This window comes from Schistocerca nitens, chromosome 6 (assembly GCF_023898315.1).
Source record: "Schistocerca nitens isolate TAMUIC-IGC-003100 chromosome 6, iqSchNite1.1, whole genome shotgun sequence".
NCBI lineage: Eukaryota > Metazoa > Arthropoda > Insecta > Orthoptera > Acrididae > Schistocerca > Schistocerca nitens.
The window spans coordinates 185,033,240-185,053,492 of record NC_064619.1 but is presented as its reverse complement, the minus strand read 5'-3'; the positions used below and the strand labels follow the sequence as shown (position 1 = coordinate 185,053,492).

Sequence of the window (20,253 nt, the reverse complement as noted above, 5' to 3'; positions counted from 1 at the left end):
TTTAGGAACTGTTACAGAAACATTAGCATCTACCTAATAAAAATGTGGATTGTGCATTTTTTATGTTTATTACATATTCCATCCTTGAGGATCTCATCACTGTGGATCTAGGAAATGGACAGTATATCTATCAGTCTATCTATTGTCAGCATAGTGTATGAGTTGTCTCTCCAAGTTTGTAACTGTGTTGCAAATCCCTTGACAGGCAGAATGTAGTTTGCTGTCCTCAGTGAGTAGTCACTTTCAGACAGAAATAATTTGCATAGGCCCAACAAAAGTTCATATTACGTATTAATGACTTAACTGATAGTATTAGTTGTAAACTCATGTTTTGAAAAATAATTTAGATTTTTGTAAGTTAGGGTTACCTGATGAACATTGTGAATTTAACTTGGACAAGCAAAGTGTGTGGATGACGACGACAATGACAGCAGCACGATGGCATTTTGTTGTACGATGTGAGAGCAGGTGGCTATTAGATTACTCAGAGCAAATGGAGAAGGCAACAGTTGAATAAGCTTCATACTGATATTATTCTACTGTTAAAAAAAGGGAAGGGGGGATTTTTTTCCCACCATGCACAAACTCTAGGGATTGATCGTTGAGAGGGAACAAAATAGGCCTAACGAACTTATGTCCAGAAATGCATGGTTTCTATGCTAGAAGCCATTTATTCAGTCATACGTTCTTACAGAGAGTGCGGTCTAATACACACTGTACCGTGCAGCCACAGTTACAGTATGTGTTAGAAGTGGTTTCCATGTGCCTCAACACATGTGTATATGCGTCGTAGCATATTCTGCCTCCCACATTCACATCGGCCAGGCTGCATCCAAACAGTGCCAAAGGCAACATGAATACACTGCTCCATTGTCTCCACATCTGGACTGGGCTCTGCCTACACGATACTTTTGAGATGGCCAGATGGCCCCATAACCAGAAATCACATAGGTTGAGATCTGGTGAACAAGCAGGCCATGCAACTGGACCCCTTCGACTGATCCATTGACCAGGGAAGAGCTAGTTGAGATGTGTCCAGACATTAATGGCAAAGTGGGCAGAGCACCATCCCGTAGCAGCCACATTACCTTTTGAATCATCAATGGCACTTCTTCCAGCAGGGGAGACAAAGGCACCCACAAGAAACACTGATAGTTCTGGCCTATTAGGTGATGGGAAGGAAGACTGGTCCCAAAATATGGTTGCCAATTATCCTGGCCCACACATTCCGGGTGCACCAATGCTGATGATTCACTGTCACCGTACCATGGACGTTCTGCATACTATCCCCCAGATGACTGTTATGGTAGTGGAAGATACCATTCTGCGTAAAGGAGGCCTCATCTTTGAATAGGATTGATGACACAGATGCTGGAATCGTGGGTGCCTGGCGAAGAAACCAGTGACAAAATTGCTCCCAATGTGGAAAGTCTGTCATTAGTAAGCCCTCCATGCATTGTAAGTGATAAAGGTAGTAACAGTTATGGAGAATGTTCCACACAGTCGACTGGCTTACCCTGTACTGGCGACGCAACTGCCTGGAACTGACACAACTTGCCGTCCACAGTGTTAATCACATTTTCCTCCAGGTCTGGTGTTTGAATATTTGGGGTACGTCCTTCTTGATTTTCTGCTTCCTGAAACGACCGTGTAGACAAATGGCGAAACATTGTTGCAATCATTTAAGATTGTGATGGTTGTCAGCGGGGATAGGTCTCCTGATACAACCTTGCTGCCCACTGTCCATTGCCATTTGCCTTTCCATAAGTAAACGCCATGTTGGCAAGTTCTCGATCCAAGTACAGAATCATTGTGTACAACGCTGCATCACATCCACTACAAGGTGAGTCAGCAAGGGAACTGAATTGGACACAACATTACCAATTACTATGGCAGGAGAGGGCAGTAGAGTGTGATGTATGAGGAACAGCGCCACCTTGTATGAGGAAACCATGCAATCTGTAAGTGTGGCTGCATGACACAGTACATATTAGACCGCAGTCTCTGTTACAGTTTATGATTGAATAAATGGTCTATAACATGGAAATCATGCATTTCTGGACATAAGTTCGTTAGACCTGTTTTGTTCCATATCCTCTCATCGATCAATCCCTAGAGTTTGTACACTGTGGAAAAAATCACCCTGTATAACCAACAATATATTTTTCATATGCTGAAGGCAATAGTTTGACAAATATTGGCAAAATCATACATACAGGGTGTCCTAGGAAGAAAGGATAAAAGTCTGAATGCAATAAAGTGGTCATGTGCAACAAAACTGTGGAGAGACTTTACTTCACAGAATGTAAGAATGTATTAACCTTTGACTCCACAGTTAGTGACACTGTTGGAATCCGTCATGCCATACAATAATATGTGTGGATATAAAATGGAACAGTCGCATAAGTCTGATTGTGTAGGTAAATTAAATGACAGAGGAACTGCAGCTTCCCTTTCAGTAGCTCAGTCAGTTAGTCAATCAATCAGTTAGTTAGTTAGTTCCATATTTCATGGATCATTTTACCCAATAAATCATAATGATGTGGGACGAGTGATTTTACATTCACATCACAAATTAATTTATAAATATGACCACATGCTGAACATTTGTATGTTTATTATTTCATTTTATTAATTTATTTTTCTAAATGTACAGATATTGAGTTAGTAATACCTACCCACCACCTTTTAAACATTACAGTAACGGAAATTCTTCTACGAAATAGAAAAAGTTGCCAAGTAGAAAGTTTTTGTTTGTTTCCAAATTTTACTTAGTTGTCTGTCAGACATTTTATATCACTCGGTAAGCGATCACACAATTTTTGTCCCAAATTGTGCACCCCTTTTTTGCTAAAGACAGCCTTAGTGTCGAGTAATGAACATAAGATTTCCTTTCGTTCCTTTTGAACTGTAGTCAATCACTTATGGCAAGATGAGTGAATAAATATACTGTAAAGCAGTAGTCAGAAAGCCCAACTCCTTTAACAGATGCATACAAAATGGTTATGGGCAGGTAGGCTGCTACATTTGTTAACAGTAGGTTAAAACAACATGCAGGTATTATCGAGATGCTTCAGGAACTCAAATATGAATCTCTGGACAGATTCTTTTCAAGGAACACTACTGAGAAAATTTAAAGAACAGGCATTTGAGGCTGCCTACAGAATGATTCTGCAGCCAATAATGTACATTTCACGTGATGACCATGAAAATAAGATTAGAGTGTTTAGGGCTCATGCAGAGGCATATAAGACAGTCTTTTTCCCTTGCTCTATTTGTGAGTGGAACAGGAAACAAAATAACTAGTAGTGGTACAGGGTACCCTTTGCCGCACACTGTACAGTGGCTTGCGGAATGTATATGTAGGTCTAGGTGTAGATGTAGATGAGTGAGCACCACATATTATTCTTGCAGCACATTTCTGAGCAACAGAGACTTTCTTTCTTAAAGATGAGTTATCCCAGAACATTATAGCTTACGACATTATTGAATGAAAATAAGCAAAATATATCAACTTAATGCTTTGTCTCTCCCCATGATTTGCAGTGATTCTTAGTGCAAATGTGACTGAACTAAGTTGTTTTAGGAGTTTCAAAACATACTATCTTGAGTTTAAATTCTCATCAATATGGACACCTAAGAATTTTGAAGTTTCTGCCCTATTTATTATTTCCTCACTATGTGTTGCACTTACCATTGATGTAGTACCCCTAGATGTGCAGAACTGAATATGTTGCACCTTTTCAAAACTGAAGATGAGACCATTTGCAGAAAACCAGTCAGTGATACTTTGAAGAACATTGTTTACCATCTCTTCTGTTTCTTTATGTATGCTTGGATGGATTACAAGACTAGTGTCATCCGCAAAAAGAACTATTCTGCAAATTGTAAATTAGACAGAAGATCATTTATATATACGAGGAACAATAGTGGAACTAAGGTTGAACCTTTGGGAACCCCATACATTATTTCTCCCCAGTCAGAGTTACGTCCCCGCATTATATTAGTTGAATTACTAAGTACAACACTGTATTCTTTTTGTTAGATATGACACCATTCATTGGTTGTCTTTACCACTAATGCCATAAAATCTCAGTTTATGAAGGAGACTGCTGTGATTCACACAGTCAATCACTTATGGCAAGATGAGTGAATAAATATACTGTAAAGCAGTAGTCAGAAAGCCCAACTCCTTTAACAGATGCATACAAAATGGTTATGGGCAGGTAGGCTGCTACATTTGTTAACAGTAGGTTAAAACAACATGCAGGTATTATCGACTGGCACTGTTTTATTAGTTAATGCCAGTAAGATAAGGTGAGTGGACAGTAATTGGCATTCTCAATAGAGCAACTCTTCTGAAACTCAAACTGTGAGTTGCTGAGGATATTATGGTTGGTAAAGTGAGATACTATTCTAGGCTACATTACCTTCTCAAAAATTTTATAAAATGAAGTCAGCAGTGAAACAAGTTGGTAATTATTGACATCTCTCCTATCACCTTTCTTATTAAAGAAGGAGTGTATTAACAGCATATTTCAATCTCTCTGGAAAAATAACTTGAATTAGTGATGCATTACATATTTCACATAATATCAGACGTAATACAGTGGAACAAATCTTTAGTACTCTATTGGAAACACCATCAAAATAAGATGATCTTTTATTTTTGAGATAATGTATGGTTTTCATCATTTTAGGAAGAGAAGTTGGTAACACATTCATATGACTGAATTTATGAAAATAGCTTTTTCCGAATGCTGCTGTGACTGTTCTCATGAACTGGTTTTCCCTATGCTTTCTACTGCATTTAAGAATTGATTGTTAGCTGTGATTCATCATTTATAGCCCTTCCATTTTGTTCAGTGGTGATGTTATCCTGTTCTTTGTCCCGTCTCTCATTTCACTACATTTCATATAGCCTTAGGTCTGTTGTCGGAATTACTGATTTCTGATGTTACATGCATGTTCCTTGATTTTTTAATGACAGTTATTAGTAATTTTGAGTAATTTTTGTAGTGTGCAACTGCTGCAGGATCTCTATTTGTTCTTGCCAACAAATACCCTTGCCCTTATCCTTCCACAGTTACTTTAATCTCTCTGATGAATCGTGGTTTTTTATGTGACTGTTAAATGTCCCTTCTGATTAGCTTATGCAGAAAGCTGTTTTCAAATAATAATGTGGATTTGTCAAGGAATAGGTTAAATTTTATTTTAGCATTTGGTTCACTATAAATTTCATCCCAGGTCATCTCTTGTAATCTTTCTTAAAAACAAATTGTCCTGGAGTTGTCAATTAATTTAACTGATTTCCACTGAGGACTATCCGTACTGTAAGGCACTATATTATTTGTCGTAGCTAACTGTGCATCATGATCATAGAGAGCATTTGTTACCAGGTAAACAGTTACTTTCTTGCTCTGAGTTTCACCAAGAAAAAGGTTATCAATTGGAGTCATACTGTCTTCATCCAGCCATGTTGGACAGTTAATTACTGAGTTCTAATTGTAGGGTCCAAATAACTTTTAAACTCCATTTTTCGTATCCGAATCCTTTAGAAAATCTACATTGAAGAAATGAAATCGACAGGAAGTGCAAAATGGCTAAGCAGGGATGGCTAGAGGACAAATGTAAGGATGTAGAGGCTTGTCTCACTAGGGGTAAGATAGATACTGCCTACAGGAAAATTAAAGAGACCTTTGGAGAGAAGAGAACCACTTGTATGAATATCAAGAGCTCAGATGGAAACCCAGTTCTAAGCAAAGAAGGGAAGGCAGAAAGGTGGAAGGAGTATATAGAGGGTTTATACAAGGGCGATGTACTTGAGGACAATATTATGGAAATGGAAGAGGATGTAGATGAAGATGAAATGGGAGATAAGATACTGCGTGAAGAGTTTGACAGAGCACTGAAAGACCTGAGTCGAAACAAGGCCCCGGGAGTAGACAACATTCCATTAGAACTACTGATGGCCTCGGGAGAGCCAGTCCTGACAAAACTCTACCATCTGGTGAGCAAGATGTATGAGACAGGCGAAATACCCTCAGACTTCAAGAAGAATATAATAATTCCAATCCCAAAGAAAGCAGGTGTTGACAGATGTGAAAATTACCGAACTATCAGTTTAATAAGTCACAGCTGCAAAATACTAACGCGAATTCTTTACAGACGAATGGAAAAACTGGTAGAAGCCGACCTCGGGGAAGATCAGTTTGGATTCCGTAGAAATGTTGGAACACGCGAGGCAATACTGACCTTACGACTTATCTTGGAAGAAAGATTAAGAAAAGGCAAACCTACGTTTCTAGCATTTGTAGACTTAGAGAAAGCTTTTGACAATGTTGATTGGAATACTCTCTTTCAAATTCTGAAGGTGGCAGGGGTAAAATACAGGGAGCGAAAGGCTATTTACAATTTGTACAGAAACCAGATGGCAGTTATAAGAGTCGAGGGGCATGAAAGGGAAGAAGTGGTTGGGAAGGGAGTGAGACAGGGTTGTAGCCTCTCCCCGATGTTATTCAATCTGTATATTGAGCAAGCAGTAAAGGAAACAAAAGAAAAATTCGGAGTAGGTATTAAAATTCATGGAGAAGAAGTAAAAACTTTGAGGTTCGCCGATGACATTGTAATTCTGTCAGAGACAGCAAAGGACTTGGAAGAGCAGTTGAACGGAATGGACAGTGTCTTGAAAGGAGGATATAAGATGAACATCAACAAAAGCAAAACGAGGATAATGGAATGTAGTCAAATTAAGTCGGGTGATGCTGAGGGAATTAGATTAGGAAATGAGACACTTAAAGTAGTAAAGGAGTTTTGCTATTTAGGGAGTAAAATAACCGATGATGGTCGAAGTAGAGAGGATATAAAATGTAGACTGGCAATGGCAAGGAAAGCGTTTCTCAAGAAGAGAAATTTGTTAACATCGAGTATAGATTTAAGTGTCAGGAAGTCGTTTCTGAAAGTATTTGTATGGAGTGTAGCCATGTATGGAAGTGAAACATGGACGATAACCAGTTTGGACAAGAATCGAATAGAAGCTTTCGAAATGTGGTGCTACACAAGAATGCTGAAGATAAGGTGGGTAGATCACGTAACTAATGAGGAGGTATTGAATAGGATTGGGGAGAAGAGAAATTTGTGGCACAACTTGACTAGAAGAAGGGGTCGGTTGGTAGGACATGTTTTGAGGCATCAAGGGATCACAAATTTAGCATTGGAGGGCAGCGTGGAGGGTAAAAATCGTAGAGGGAGACCAAGAGATCAATACACTAAGCAGATTCAGAAGGATGTAGGTTGCAGTAGGTACTGGGAGATGAAGAAGCTTGCACAGGATAGAGTAGCATGGAGAGGTGCATCAAACCAGTCTCAGGACTGAAGACCACAACAACAACAACATTGAAGTCGCCACAGGCTATTAATTACTTGCTGCTGTCTGACAGAAAGCACAGTTAGAAATCCAGATTTTTGCATAAACAGTTCAAAACTTCCCAGTGGGGATATACACAGTTACAATTAAAAGTGAACTGTTTTTCAGTATTAATTCACAAGCACACACTTCTATGTGCCAATGACTATGAAACCTACTTGTCTCAATATTTTTGAACTTGTATTCTGTCTTCATATATGGAATGAACTCCTCCTTTTCCCATATTAATTCTGCATGAGTAAGCTGCTAGAGTGTATATGGAAGACATTGCTTACAAAACACTTGTAAGACCCATACTAACTGTTGATTAAATGTGTGACATGCATATGTAATTGGATTACTTCACTTTTACACATAGAAGGGCCATCTGAATAGCCATAGGTTTGCTTCCAATGTTAAGCATGTAACAGAAATTCGAAAAAATCTCAAAAAGCAAAAACTTCCTTAAGAAGTTCCAAGAACCAATTTATGTTGGAACTTGCAGGTACTCAGCCTTTGCATTATATCCTTTGAGGCAAGCAGTCAGTTTCCTTCTGTTACATTCCAGAACGAAGTGAGGAGTTATCTTAATGGATAGTATAATTAAACTTATAGTAGTTTGTTGTAGTGTGTATAATTCCTTTAGAGACAAGTAATATCCTGTATACTACCTTTCTTCCATTCTTTCAGTCAGCTGTCCTTGGAGTAGCTTAAGATGCCCACAGCGATTGTCCACACCTCGCCAAACTGTCATAGTGGGAACTGGAGGTCTTACAGAGGAAATTCATTGCCACTACTATGGCATAAAAAAGGAATGTCATGAATAACAGGTCACCTACAGTGTATTGCTCTCCCCTCTTCGACTATGCTGTGTGTGTTCTGTATCAGACTGCAACTTAATGTTTCTCCAATACCTGTTTCTCTGTGCTCTTTAGACAATTGTTTCTCTGGCTGCTTTTGGTCTGTACTGATTTATCCAAGTATAAGATGACTCCCCTATCCCTCTCCCCCTCCTTTTTTTATAAAAGAAAGGGCACCTGAGAAAATCTTATTTTTAGTTTATTCTGACTTATTAAAATTACAAACTATTTTATTGATGTAAAGGATCGCCTAAAAAGGTTAACATAAAGTCTAAACTTATGCCATTTACTGACTGTACATTTTGATAATACAAGAAGAAATAAAATAAACAAAAGACATGGTTTACATAAAATTTTATCCTTTTTTTTCCCTTTCCAGCTTACTATCCAAGCCAGTCATCTGTGGTATCACTATTTTTAATAATAATAACAATAATAATCACCAGTATTATATCTGAGATGACAATATCACCTAACCAATGAGAGGTGAGAAAAGAGGTGACGTATTTCTGCAGACGAGCAGCAAAGAAATTTATAACCTTGGTTGTTACAAATATTTAGCTGTTTCTTCCAAATATATCACAATTTCTGGGATGGAGGTTAGTGTTGGACCTGAGAACAAAGCTTTTTTTGTGAATACACAGTGGGTTTCACGCCTATATTGAAGTGAGTGTGTGGCAGCATTCCTTTGGCTCTTGCTAGCAAACATGTTGTCTGCCTGCAGACCTTTCATTGGTTACATAGAACCAGCAACTTACAAACCCTCTTTCATTCTCACCAAATCTCATGGTAAACGTTGACAACATTGCTGCATGAAACATATAAATACGTCTCTGGCCCGTACTTAACTTATACTGTCTCCTGCAGAAATGTATATTATTATTGAATATTTATCCCAGTTGTAAACTCAGTTCTGTTGATGACAAATGATATTCGGACAGACTGCTGTTTACACAAGATTAATATTCATAAAAAGCCAAGGTATGCAATAGACATTCCCATGGTTGGCAGCATGATGAAATTTGCTGCCCACACATCACTCCCATTGCCACATTTGACCTAATTCTCAGCCAAGCTAGTGTCACCTTCTGAATTCTTCAAAACAAATTTGCACGTGACCTCAGTTGCTAAAGCTTCACTTTCTAATGTAAGAGAACCTCCTATATTAATCGGTTACACAATGTAAAAACATTCACCTCAGCAGCAACAGTTTAATCTGCAAATGTAAGACAACCCTGTATTTTTTTAAATGATGGGTTTGGGGAAAAAAGATTTGATAATTGGGTAAATAAGGTAGTTTTGCCCATGTGTGTATTGGTTACCTACAATGATACATTTGACCTAGCTTCTGACAACTAGGTGACTTGGACTTTGTGTAAACTCCCAATTTACAATAGCTTTAAAGGTGATTGTGTCCAAACAGCATTAAGGCTACATCCCAGTGTTTGTGGGATCCCGATTTCCAACTGTCCATAGACATGGAATTAGAAAGAGAAAAGTGGAAATTGACATACTATTGTTCTCGGTTGGTATCTGCATTTGCTATTTTCTGTGAACAGTGCCTACACCATAAGCTACACATTATCATGGATGACAAGGCAAGAACACATACAAAATTTGCACACTCTCTCTTCATATCTCCATAACTCCAGCAGTCTGGCTGAAATGCAGCCTACCACATTGCAATTTTTTTCCAACCTTCCTTAAAGAAACTGTGATTTACCCAACAACATCTTATCTCAGTTGATGGTCCTGCCAAAATCCTCATATCTAAGAGCTGCAGCACTGCTGGGGAAAATAAATTATTATGCATAAGTTTTCCCAAGTAGTGGAGATTTCCCTTCCGATCAGTACACTACAAATAAAAGAAATTCAGTCCAGACAGACACCAGAATGTGACTGTGCCATGTACAGGGTGTTCCATTTATCTGATGACCGCCTATGCAGTGCAGTAGACGCCAGGCAGTGAGCACTCCATTGCCCATCGATCAGATGCCATGTTGCCCATCTACTGCTGCGGTACAATATGACTACATTTAAATATAGGCAAATAAATTTTGTCTCCACTCATGTCATGTGAGGAGATGCTGGAACAGCCTGCCATTATTTTCCACACATTTCTGGTATATGCACAGGAAATTATTGATCACAAGATGTAATTGTCTCTGAGATATTGAATTAATTGATTAATGGATATTATCCTTGAGTTCCTCTATCGTGTGAAGATTTGTTGTGTACACTTTGTCCTTCAGTGCACCCCACAAATAAAAATCGCACGGGAGTTAAATCAGGACTTATAGCAGGCCAGATATTGTTACTAATCACTCTTTCATCGAACACATCGTGAATTGCGTGCAAAGAAACATTGGGCATATGAGCCCTTACCAAACCCTGTTTAAAAAATGTGAAGCTTCATTCTCTTTCACACAGTTCATTAAAAAACAGTTGTTAAATGTTTTGCATATTTCTTTCACTTGTAACTGTGTCATTAAAAATAACTGGGCCTATTATTCTGTCCCCACTAACTGCACACCACACCCCTATTTTCTGACAGTGAAGGGGGCCCTCATGCAGGTCTATCTGCACTCCAGTGTTGACAGTTTTGGGAATTAACATACCAGTGTAAATTAAACCAAGCCTCATCAGGAAACAGAATGAGGTAAGGATCCATTTCACCGGCATGCACTTGTTTTAAAACCCATTCGCAAATCTTAACCCTGTGTGCGGGATCACTAGGTCAAAGTTCTTATACTACTGATACTTTATAGGGCCTTAGCCCAAGCAGCTTGACACCTCTTTGAACAGAGGTGCACAATATTTGTGTATGCTGCAAAAGATGTCTAAAAGACATTTTAGGGGAATTTTCCAGATGGTATGCAGTGTCATCAAGACAAGCTTCTCTGAGCACTGTATGTTGTTGTTTGTCTTGAACACTTCCTGTTTCATGAAATTTATTCACTAATTTGTGGACAGCATCACAACTTGGAACTCAAACACCTGGAAACTTCTGTTCAAACAGTCTCCTAACAGTACAAGCAAACTCTGTATGCAAATATGAGTCATAAACAAATACTCAAGTGGAATTGAATAATTTGCTCTTGCCATTGTTGCGTTCGCCAACTTCACTGTTACACCGCTCTAGTGACGCATATCTCCATATGGCTTTCAGGGTAAAACCCACAAAAAAGGAGGGGCATAGTGCAGTCCCTAGGGACCCATTTGACCGGCAGGCATGGTTTCCGTGGCCGGCCTGCAATACCGCAGGCAGGCAGTCATCAGATAAGTGGAACACCCTGTAATTTGTTAAAGAGAAACTCAAATCTTACCTCTGCCTGCCCCCGTTAGCACGGACAAAATGTCTTGGCCACCACCCCGTCACAATGAGTTACAGGCAGGCTGAAACAAATCTTTGTCTTAACATCCAGAACTCTTTTGCTGCATGATCAACAATCTACAAATTGAAAAAGAGGTCGTACATATATTTATGTTATCCACATGTTATATTTTCTTCTATGGCAGTATATTCCACCTCATTACTACCAATAAGTTGATGTTGACCCATGCCCAAGAAGAAAGGTCAGAGGTTGCATCACTGGGTATTGCTTTAAGTAGGTACAGTTTTATGAGATTAATTTTTGTTCTTTCCAAAATGCAAATTCAGACATTCTTCCCCACCTCTCAACAGGATGGGATACTGACTTCAACTTCCCAGGAGGTCATCTATATCTATACTTTGCATCTATTATTATGATGTGCAATAAGTGGTGTTGCAATCATATCTCAACAATCATAAATTATTTCATTTCTCTATGTAGTAATTGTCTATAAAAAAAAGACTCACAGCCTTAGCTGTCTTTGCTGTCTCTTCCCTTTACTGGTTTCCCTTGGCACATCACACGGAATTAATAAGAAGAATGTGTGCTGACTAGAAATTACAATTTCGGAATTTATCATACATTTTTACAAGCATTTGAAATGCGGTCCATAAATGAAGGACAAATTCCAAAGAAAGAATAATCCGTGGGACATCTGCAGGAACCTTTCTTGGAAACCGTTCCCATAGTTTTACAGAAATGTTCTTCCATTGCTCGTTTTGCTTGATCCTCCATGCAAATGTCATCATTTTTGTCCATAATGAAAATATGGGAATCACGACAGCAGTTTTATGTCAAATCATAATTTAAAGTTTGTTTTGTGATCGTGTAATACTAATCATTGCTTAATGTACCTACCAAATGCTGGGGGATTTTAGGAAGGCAAAGTACAAAAAATCCTAATAAATGTGAAATTATTAAGAAATTTTCCATTGCTGTGTATTAACATGTTTGTATACCAGTCAGTTCTCAAGATATAGCAGAGATGCTGAGTTGCAGGCAAGCACAACAAAAAGACTGTCAGAAAGTGAGCTTTCAGCCAACGAGGTCTTCGTCGTAAATAGACAAAACACACACACGACAAGACAAGATTGAGTCTGATCTCAGCAGCCACAGACAGTGTTGTTGTGTATATAAATCTTGTCTATTTCCGACAAAGGCCTTGTTGGCGGAAATCTCACTTTCTGACAGTTCTTTTGTTTGCCTGTCTGTGACTCAGCATCTCTGCTATATGGTGAGTAGCAACTGTCCTTTTCCTGATATTGTTACATTCCGTCCTGGATTTTCCATTGTTTGGATTTGGTCAATTCTCGAGGAAATAAACTTTTTGTGATGCATTTAGTGCTTATTAATAATAACTTGTCTTTCTTGATGTGGACATGTGTTGTGTTATGAGGATAGGGGAGGAAAGGGTCGGCAGTCTCAAGGCAGTTTACGTCGCCACAGAACAATGTATTAAGCTCACCAGGTGTCTTCCTGTTCTCGAAGGAAGCTGTTGGGTGAATGTGGGCAAACTGCAAATAAATTGTGCTCTGGGAATTGCTCTGGTGGACAACTCTGGTAAATTAGATCAAAAGAGGTGAAAGTGAAGGAAACCCAACAATATAGATAGGTGGAGGTTGGATGTACAAGTAGACATGGGAGAATGGAATAATATTCAAATGTGTAAATGCTCTGAAGCTTTTGGTCAGCAGTTTACTTCCATTTACAATACTTCTGTAAATCAGTCACATTGTGCAGACACAAGGTGGTCCTATTAATGAAACAATACCAAAGTCATTTGCATTATGAAATGCTAGAGCAAATCAGTAAGCTGCTGGAATAGTTTTATGCTCCAGCATTCATGAATTAGGCAGCTTTTTCCCATGTCTGTTGAAAGGAAACTCATCTTTTTGAAAATGGTACGCCTCTCTTGCAGTTTTTTTGTTTTTGGTTTGTGTGTGTGTTTTTATTTTGTTAATTAAATTGAAAATTCTTGCATTTTCACTGCAGGTACTGGAGTAAAAGTAGCTGTTTTTGATACTGGACTGGCCAAAACACATCCACACTTTCGGAAAATCAAAGAACGTACCAACTGGACTAATGAGAAGACCTTAGATGATGGCCTAGGTCATGGAACTTTTGTTGCTGGTGTAATTGCCTCAAGTCAAGATTGCCTGGGGTTTGCACCTGATTCTGAGTTACATGTTTTCAGAGTGTTTACAAACAATCAGGTATCAATATGGCTGTTTATTATATTAAGATTATGTGGACAGTGTTTTATTGTTCACATATTGTTGCGTTGTCAATTTGCTACTCCTCCTTCACCCTTAATTTTTATTTCTTGCCTTATTTGTGATTTAATTATCAATAAGTCCATTGATTTACACTTTTCCCATTTGTTTACTGTACTGCCCCTATTTCCTCAACCTTTGCTGCTTTCAGATCTCAGTATTTGTAAATACTGCAGAGCAAGAGTACTTATCAATGCTTAAATTCAGAAGTCACATGATCACACTAAAAACATTATGTTAAGGCATGCACCTATTTAATGATCAGGTGTGCCTGTTTCAACTTTCTTTGGAAATTTAGTAAAACATTCTAATTTTTCTGTTAATAAGTTACAGTTTTGTTTCATTTTTCTATTTTTCTGTTGATAAGTTTCAACCATGTTTTCAGGTGTCCTATACATCCTGGTTTCTGGATGCTTTTAACTATGCAATTTTAAAAAAGATTAATGTACTGAACCTTAGCATAGGTGGACCAGATTTCATGGACCACCCATTTGTTGATAAAGTGTGGGAACTCACTGCCAACAAAGTAATTATGGTTTCAGCCATTGGAAATGATGGACCATTGTATGGGTTAGTACTGACGTATTTTGTTGTCATTGTTATCTACCTGGAGCCGCTGGAAAAAGCCATGTATATGAAGAACTTTGTGAAAACATGAGAGTCTGCAATTATTTAGACAAATACTCATTTTTTACAACAAGAAAAGAAAATATTTAGCATAATGTATATGGTTGTTTCTTAGGCAGTGATGGTACAAAATCCAGATTAAATGTGCATGCAAGTAAAATGATAAGGTATCAGCTTAATGATTCAAGTTCAATGCAATTTCTTTGATTTCATATGATTTTTTGTGACCCCAGAAATCTTGTTGTGTGTTGGTAAACATTCATGCTCTCTCTCTCTCTCTCTCTCTCTCTCTCTCTCTCTCTCTCTCTCTCTCTCTCTCTCTGAATATTTATGACTTGTATGTATACAGTATAAGTTTAAAGTGGTACATTCCTCATAAAACTGCTTGTAGAAGAGACAGATGCTAGACTGATCTCCATTGGAAGGAGGGAGGGGGGGGGGGGGGGGGCAGAAGCTAAAAAACGTGTGTGTGTGTGTCATGAACCTGGAGGTTGATTTGAATACCACAATGCTTCACTAGGCAATATCCTCTTGGAGTTGGTATGCCCTTACCTTACTCTGACCTTTGAACTGACTTACCCAAGGCAGTTATGGTGAGACCCACAATTTAACATGGATTCCAAACCACTGTTCAACTTAGCATGTTTCATGTCAACAAACATTGCAAGAGAGAGAAGAATCACTGTGACATAAAAAATTCTGTAACTGACTGGATTGAACTCCATACCTTCGGCTCCATGGTCTGACACTCACTCACTGAACCACTGAGGGAAAAAAAATCTATGGAAATGTAACTGACACACACAAAAGAGGTAACTTACAATGTGTAATAAGTACAAATTTTCCACATTTTTTTTCTGCTGATTGAACACCTTGTTCTAAGGAATTGTTTGAACATATATGACCATGATGTAACCATCCCCATCCCTACCCTACCATCCCTCCCCCTCCCCGCCCCAGCCTCCTCCTTACCCCCACCCGGTTGCCTCTCCCATAGTGCCCTGCTGCTTGCAGTCTGGCTCTAGCTGCCAGAGACTGCAGTTTGTGTCTGTGTGTGTGTGTGTGTGTGTGTGTGTGTGTGTGTGTGTGAGAGACAAGGGTCTTGTTGGCCAAAAGCTAACGCTTGAACAGTCTTTTTTTGTTGTGCCTTTTTGCAACTCAGCATCTCGCTCTATGGTCGTTACTCATTAGGTTTCACAGTTTGCTGTAATTCCACTACAAAAATGTTATGATTGTTGAGTGAGTGAGACTTTTGGAAGCTCAAGTGCAAGGAATTGTTCAGTAACTCTTGTCACTCTTTTTTCTTGGTTGGAGGATGATTATACTTCCCATCATCATTATGTTAAAAGTTGTAATCTGTCAAAGATCTAAAGTGAAGATCAAAAATAATTCTTGAAGCTTCGCCCTTTTTTAATATGCATTGCTCTTGAAGCTACATCATTTACATGTGTGCCAATAACACTTCAAATAATACCAGAAATGGCCAGTTTCCTAGACCCAATATGCTCCTAAGTGGCCAGTCTCCAAAGTGTTAAAGGAACAATGAGGTTTCTCTCTGTCACATTTGACTTAAAGCCTACTTGATTGCCACACCAAAAAAAGTTGGAAGTACAGTCCCTAAAAGCACTAAATGTTTTAAAATGTGTTAGCCACAGTTCACAAGGAGTGGGTTGAACCTGTTTGCTCCAGTCTTACAGAGCCTTCATGCAATCCCAGCTTTGTTATGAGAGCACTGTAGATGGATCTGCAAGACTGTTTTGTTTAAAAATTTTAGGTATGGTGCGCTACGAGGAAATTAGTCTGACCAGTGGACCTTTAGGACCAAATCTTTTCTGAACCTTTGTGCTGAAGCTAGTAAACTGCCACTTAGCATTCAGTGTCAATTCCTTATGTGTGTTAAGCTTCTAAAATAATATTGACACAATTCCTTGTGGTGTGTTAAGCTTCGAAAATAATATTGACACCACTGACAGCTGCACTTCCACTATGGATCGACTGTAAGCAATGACAACTTTTGAAGTCTGAACAAAGGGCTGCCTCTTAGATTTAGGTGTGGTTCATATCATGTCTTCTTAAGAGGCCCAGAAGTATTTTAGATTTGACAAACTTTGAGGAGGAAAGCACTCCAGATACAAATTTTAAGTCCGTATTTTATAACATTTCAGGTAAGCACTACAAATTTCGTATAGTATACACTGATGGTCCAAAGCAAGGGAACTCTCTTGGCCAGTCAGTCATTTTTTCCAGTCATGTCTTCAGGATTTGCCTTCAAAGTGAATACACTGCATTTAACACAGCACAAAATTGTATGTGCTATTCTGGAGGTATAGCAAAAATATGTTTTCGTTTCTCTTCTGTTCTGATTTTCTAAGTGCCATACAAGTATCATAGCAGATGTCAGTAAGGACAGTAAAGACATGACTGTTACGTACACAACCCTGTATACCATCATAAACATAACTAACACTTGCAGCCACCCTGATTATTTCACTTACAGAATCTGTAATAACATCCTGTAGATGTTATTAGGTTCTTCACTGTAATAAATAAACCACCACCATCAGTGTCTAACAGAACCTTGTGACAGCTGTCTGTCCTCTCTTTGAATACAGCATGTAATTGATCATGGATGTTTTCTCTAACCATAGAAACCTACATGTACACAATGTAAGTAATCTGTTACCCAGGTGACACCTTGTGTATAGTGCACATCTGATCCGTTGTCGAGGGAGGGAGCTGCATTCCCCCACTTTGCAGCAGGGGAGGGAGAGGGGGTGGTTAAGAAATCCACATTTGAGGTTGTTATCGAATCATCCAAGCCTCTGATTTAAACTCTCCTCCAAACTGGAGTGATTTATTGTCAAGAAATACACATTTGATACTGTTACTGAATCATCAAGTCTCTGATTTAAGCCCTTCACCCACTTCCTATCCAAAGTCTAAGAATGACCTCTTGCCTGTATTCAAACAAATCTGATATTTAGAAAACAAATCTAATTTGAACGTTACATAGCAATTAGAATATTATGTTTTCTGTTTGGTGTTTAATTCATTAGCTCCAGTAAATGTATAGTTTTCTCACTTTTAGTATTATTTTCCAATCATTTTAATCATAATCAGAAAAAGTTGTTAACCCATTGTGTGTTTCTGCTAGGACATTGAACAATCCTGCTGATCAGATGGATGTGATTGGTGTTGGTGGTATAAACTTTGAAGACCAGATAGCAAAATTTTCCTCTCGAGGAATGACAACTTGGGAATTACCACAAGGGTAATTATAAATATGCTACTTTCATATTTCTTCTTTTGAGAATTTATTGCCTTTCTTAGTATGTTTGCAAGCACTGAATGTGAAGATGGAGCAGTTGTAGAAAAAGGAATTAATCATGTGCCAGTACTCCCAAGGTTAATTTCAATCAAGTATATGTATAAAAGTTATTCATAAAAATTAACTGCACCATACAATTTTTAGATATTGAACTGTAAATGTTAATTAAACTTTTTTTAAAGGTATGGGCGTGTAAAACCAGACATAGTAACGTATGGATCAACTGTTCGTGGATCAAGCATCAAGGGTGGATGTCGCACTCTTTCAGGAACTAGTGTGGCCTCTCCAGTTGTAGCTGGAGCTGTAACGCTTCTCATGAGGTACTAACTCACCAGCAGTGTATTCATGTATTCTAATTGTGTGATATAGGAACAGACTGTTTTAAAAAATGCATCATATTGGGAAAAAGTATTATATTAAGTGATATATATTGCACATTTTCTGTTATGAAAACAGTCGTATAAGTATAATAATTTGATACTCTCATTTACATGGTTTCATTTGGCAAGTTATTCTATTGTGAAACAAGAAGAAAGGAAAGAGAGTGCTTACAACCTTAAGGAAGTATACGTTGTTGCCTATTAGTGTTGAACTGTGTCCTTTATGCAGTGACAATTTTTTTTAATTGATTAACTAATTACCACAGATTTGTTCCTGCATTCTGACAGAATGACCATACAATGGAGCTCCTGTGCAGCCTGACAGAAAACAACATGCAAACATGTTTTGAGTTGTGTAAGGAATAAATGCAGCATTTGTACTGAGATGAGTCTTTCCAGCCGTATTCTTATTTTTGTGTGTTTTTCCTCATATGTGACATTCTCGGATGGAACACAAGAGCACACATTTAGTGACTGCTCATCTATTACCACTGAGCTGATAAAATATATCTAAAAACAAAGATGTCAATATAATAGAGGGAAACATTCCACGTGGGAAAAATGTATGTAAAAACAAAGATGATGTGACTTACCGAACGAAAGCGCTGGCAGGTCGATAGACACACAAACAAACACAAACACACACACAAAATTCAAGCTTTCGCAACAAACTGTTGCCTCATCAGGAAAGATGGGAAGGAGAGGGTAAGACGAAAGGATGTGGGTTTCAAGGGAAAGGGTAAGGAGTCATTCCAATCCCGGGAGTGGAAGGACCCACCTTAGGGGGACAAAAGGACAGGTATACACTCGCACACATGCACATATCCATCCACACATACACAGACACAAGCAGACATATTTAAATATGTCTGCTTGTGTCTGTGTATGTGTGGATGGATATGTGCGTGTGTGCGAGTGTATACCTGTCCTTTTGTCCCCCTAAGGTGGATCTTTCCGCTCCCGGGATTGGAATGACTCCTTACCCTTTCCCTTGAAACCCACATCCTTTCGTCTTTCCCTCTCCTTCCCCTCTTTCCTGATGAGGCAACAGTTTGTTGCGAAAGCTTGAATTTTGTGTGTGTGTTTGTGTTTGTTTGTGTGTCTATCGACCTGCCAGCGCTTTCGTTCGGTAAGTCACATCATCTTTGTTTTTACATATATAAAAACAAAGATGATGTGACTTACCAAATGAAAGTGCTGGCAGGTCGATAGACACACAAACATACACACAAAATTCAAGCTTTCGCAACCAACGGTTGCTTCATCAGGAAAGAGGGAAGGAGAGGGAAAGACGAAAGGATGTGGGTTTTAAGGGAGAGGGTAAGGAGTCATTCCAATCCCGGGAGCGGAGAGACTTACCTTAGGGGGAAAAAAGGACAGGTATACACTCTCTCTCGCGCGCTGCGCGCGCGCGCACACGCACACGCGCACACACACACACACACACACAAGCAGACATTTGTAAAGGCAAAGAGTTTGGGCAGAGATGTCAGTCGAGGCGTAAGTACAGAGGCAAAGATGTTGTTGAAAGACAGGTGAGGTATGAGCGGCGGCAAATTGAAATTAGCGGAGATTGAGGCCTGGCGGATAACGAGAAGAGAGGATATACTGAAGGGCAAGTTCAGAACTCCGGAGATGGGAACTTGCCCTTCAGTATATCCTCTCTTCTCGTTATCCGCCAGGCCTCAATCTCCGCTAATTTCAATTTGCCGCCGCTCATACCTCACCTGTCTTTCAACAACATCTTTGCCTCTGTACTTCCGCCTCGACTGACATCTCTGCCCAAACTCTTTGCCTTTACAAATGTCTGCTTGTGTCTGTGTATGTGCGGATGGATATGTGTGTGTGTGTGTGTGTGTGTGTGTGCGCGAGTGTATACCTGTCCTTTTTTCCCCCTAAGGTAAGTCTTTCTGCTCCCGGGATTAGAATGACTCCTTACCCTCTCCCTTAAAACCCACATCCTTTCGTCTTTCCTTCTCCTTCCCTCTTTCCTGATGAAGCAACCG

At 39.0% G+C, this 20,253-nt stretch overlaps 1 protein-coding gene across 4 annotated transcripts in view; it reads left to right on the top strand.

The window, feature by feature from the left end:
• LOC126262234 (membrane-bound transcription factor site-1 protease) overlaps positions 1-20,253 on the top strand; it is a 157,777-nt gene that overhangs the window by 77,371 nt on the left and 60,153 nt on the right. For all 4 annotated transcript variants that reach the window (XM_049958704.1, XM_049958705.1, XM_049958702.1 and 1 more), the window contains exons 5-8: positions 13,632-13,852; positions 14,298-14,482; positions 17,694-17,810; positions 18,050-18,187. In XM_049958704.1, the coding sequence (XP_049814661.1) occupies positions 13,632-13,852; positions 14,298-14,482; positions 17,694-17,810; positions 18,050-18,187 (661 nt within the window). The remainder of the gene's footprint in view (positions 1-13,631; positions 13,853-14,297; positions 14,483-17,693; positions 17,811-18,049; positions 18,188-20,253) is intronic.